This window comes from Merops nubicus, unplaced genomic scaffold (genome assembly GCF_000691845.1).
Source record: "Merops nubicus isolate BGI_N331 unplaced genomic scaffold, ASM69184v1 scaffold21068, whole genome shotgun sequence".
NCBI classification, from domain to species: domain Eukaryota; kingdom Metazoa; phylum Chordata; class Aves; order Coraciiformes; family Meropidae; genus Merops; species Merops nubicus.
This window is the reverse complement of record NW_008625359.1, coordinates 4706-7004: the sequence shown is the minus strand read 5'-3', so window position 1 is coordinate 7004 and position 2299 is coordinate 4706. Positions and strand designations below refer to the sequence as shown.

General features: G+C 57.4%; 1 protein-coding gene across 1 annotated transcript in view; it reads right to left on the bottom strand.

The window, feature by feature from the left end:
* LOC103778087 (differentially expressed in FDCP 6 homolog) overlaps positions 1–2299 on the bottom strand; it is a gene marked incomplete at both ends in the record, with an annotated part of 14442 nt that overhangs the window by 7959 nt on the left and 4184 nt on the right. Inside the window, one exon of the mRNA XM_008945658.1 lies at positions 2228–2296. Coding sequence (XP_008943906.1) covers positions 2228–2296 — 69 coding nt within the window. The remainder of the gene's footprint in view (positions 1–2227; positions 2297–2299) is intronic.

Below are 2299 nucleotides of genomic sequence, written 5' to 3'. Positions count from 1 at the left end.
CCCACCCGCCCCATTTGGGTCTGGTCCCATCCCAGCTGGGGAGATGGGGACTAGCTCCTGCATCCCAGCCAGGGAGGAGAGGATGAAGGTTCCTCCAGGAGCGGGGCTGGGGACAGAACCACCCCACGTCTCTCGACGCGCAGCGCTCGACCGCAAGCCCGTCCTTCCTTCCTGCCCAGAGAGGCACCTCCACTCACACGTCTGTGGCTGTGCCAGAGCTGCTCAGCCCAACGGCTTCCCACAGCTTCACCATCGTGCTGCTAAATTCACTTATGCAACCAGCTGGAGAGAGGCCGGAGGAGTTTAAGCACCCAGCTCCCGTCGACGAGCTGCTCGTCTCCCAGCAAATCCACCCTCCTCCCCAGCTCCCAGGGGTGGTTTTGTTTCTGTAGGTGCAAGCACCGTGAACATCAGCATTTCTCCCATCCTCATTCAAGACCCTTCTTGCAGCAACATGCCTGGGTGAGGAGCAGAGCACAGCCCAGCTCGCAGCACCCAGGAGGAGTCTGGAGAGGGCACGGCCACCGCGGCTCAAACCAGAGGCCCTGGATTTCTTCTGTGCTGAACGAGCCAAAACGCCACTGTTGGCTTGTGTAGGCTGGGGCAAACCTGAGCCAGTGTTTGGCCACAATGGGTGATGGAAACAAGTTCTCCCTGGCCTCCAGGTGGGTGGGAAGTTATCCGGAGCTGAGCTTCGTTGTGCAACGGCTCAGCCCGACCGGCGGCCGCCCCGATGGGTGGAAACCCAGCGAGGGGTGAATATCCCTCCCCCTCCAAAATGTCACCCCGGGCAAAGCCACCGAGAAGCCACCATCCCCAGCATCCTCGCAGCCCCTGCTTGAGGTTTGCAGCTCCCTGTGCCCACGCTCTCGAGGAAATACAGTGAGGGTCTCTGTGGCCTCAGCACCGTTGCTGGTGAGAGGGATCTCGCAGGAGCGCTGCACGTGTCCGCCCCGGCGCCTTCGGGCTGGCAGCTCACCCCCCTGGTGCTGGCAGCTCACCCCTCTGGGGCTCAGGACCCAGAGCCTGGGGGCAGGGGATGCTGTGAGGGGAGCACGGCATCTTCCTGGGGATTAGCGAGGGGAATTAGGCTCTGGCCTGCTTTGGGATTTTCCTTAATTCCTCCAAGTATTTCTACAGTTTTAAGGAGCGGGGCTCGCAGGGCAGACGTGCAGCGAGTTTCTGGGGGAGGCTGCAAAGGCAAGGACTGAGCAGAGCTCCCACTGCTTCCCCTCCAGAGCCCTGCAAACAAAACTCTTCACTTCTGGACCAAAACGTGCACCCTATGCCAAGCCCAGAACCTTCCCTGCAGCCTGTCCCGGGGGAATCCCTCTAAAGCAGAAGGAAGAGAGGAAAGGAGGCTTCTTTGGAGTGTTTCACAACCCATCTCACAGCCCGGCAGCAGTTGCCGAGTCCTGATGCAACAGCTCCCCGTGGTTTGCATGTTTTTAGCTCAGGTCTCTCCTCTGCATCACAGCCCCCTGCTCCAACTGACATTTCCAACCCCGGCGCCAGCCTAAGAACCACAACGGGGCATTTATGTGGCAACAAAAAAAGGAGTCCCATCATTTGCAAAGGGAAAAAAGACCCACTAAATCAATAATTACTATCAAAGCTGAGGTGCAACTCGGTGGGTCCAACCAGACCCCGTCCCAGAGGCAGATAAAAAGGTTTTTAAAGCCATGATGGCTTTGGCGAAGGGCTGAATGCAGGAACCCTCTGCAAAGCTGTTCAGAGGAAAGGGAGAGAGGAAAGGAGAGATTTTTTTAAAGTGCTGTGTTATTTTTGGCCAGGCCACCGAGGAGTTTTAGTGTAAAAATGTTCTGTCTCTACCTACCCACCCGCTGGCTGAACAGGAAGCAGAAACGCGGGGGCTCCGGCAAGCAAGAAAACATAAACTGAATTTGGGCTGTGAACTGGGTGCAAAAAGCACAAGAAGCTGAAAACAACCAAAAATCAGATTCCTCCTCGTTTTCTCCTAGAAATACATTTGGGCATTAACCCTCCCCCTCCCTTTTTTTTTAAAGGGAGATGAGGCAGAGCTGGAGAATTTCACCAAAACCACCATGCAGGTGACAGCGAGGGTTTATTAATCTTAATATTTACCAATTCCTCCATGGAAACCCGGGGTGGGGTGGGGGGGACTCGAAGCATCCCTGGCCCCCGCTCTGCCCCTCGCAGCCCACCCCCCAGCCCCGCGAGCCCCCGCAGCCGGCCGGCGACTCACCTTGAGCTGGGATTTGGAGACCTTGCCGCTCTTCTCCACGTCCAGGGCGGGGACGGCGCACCAGATGGACTT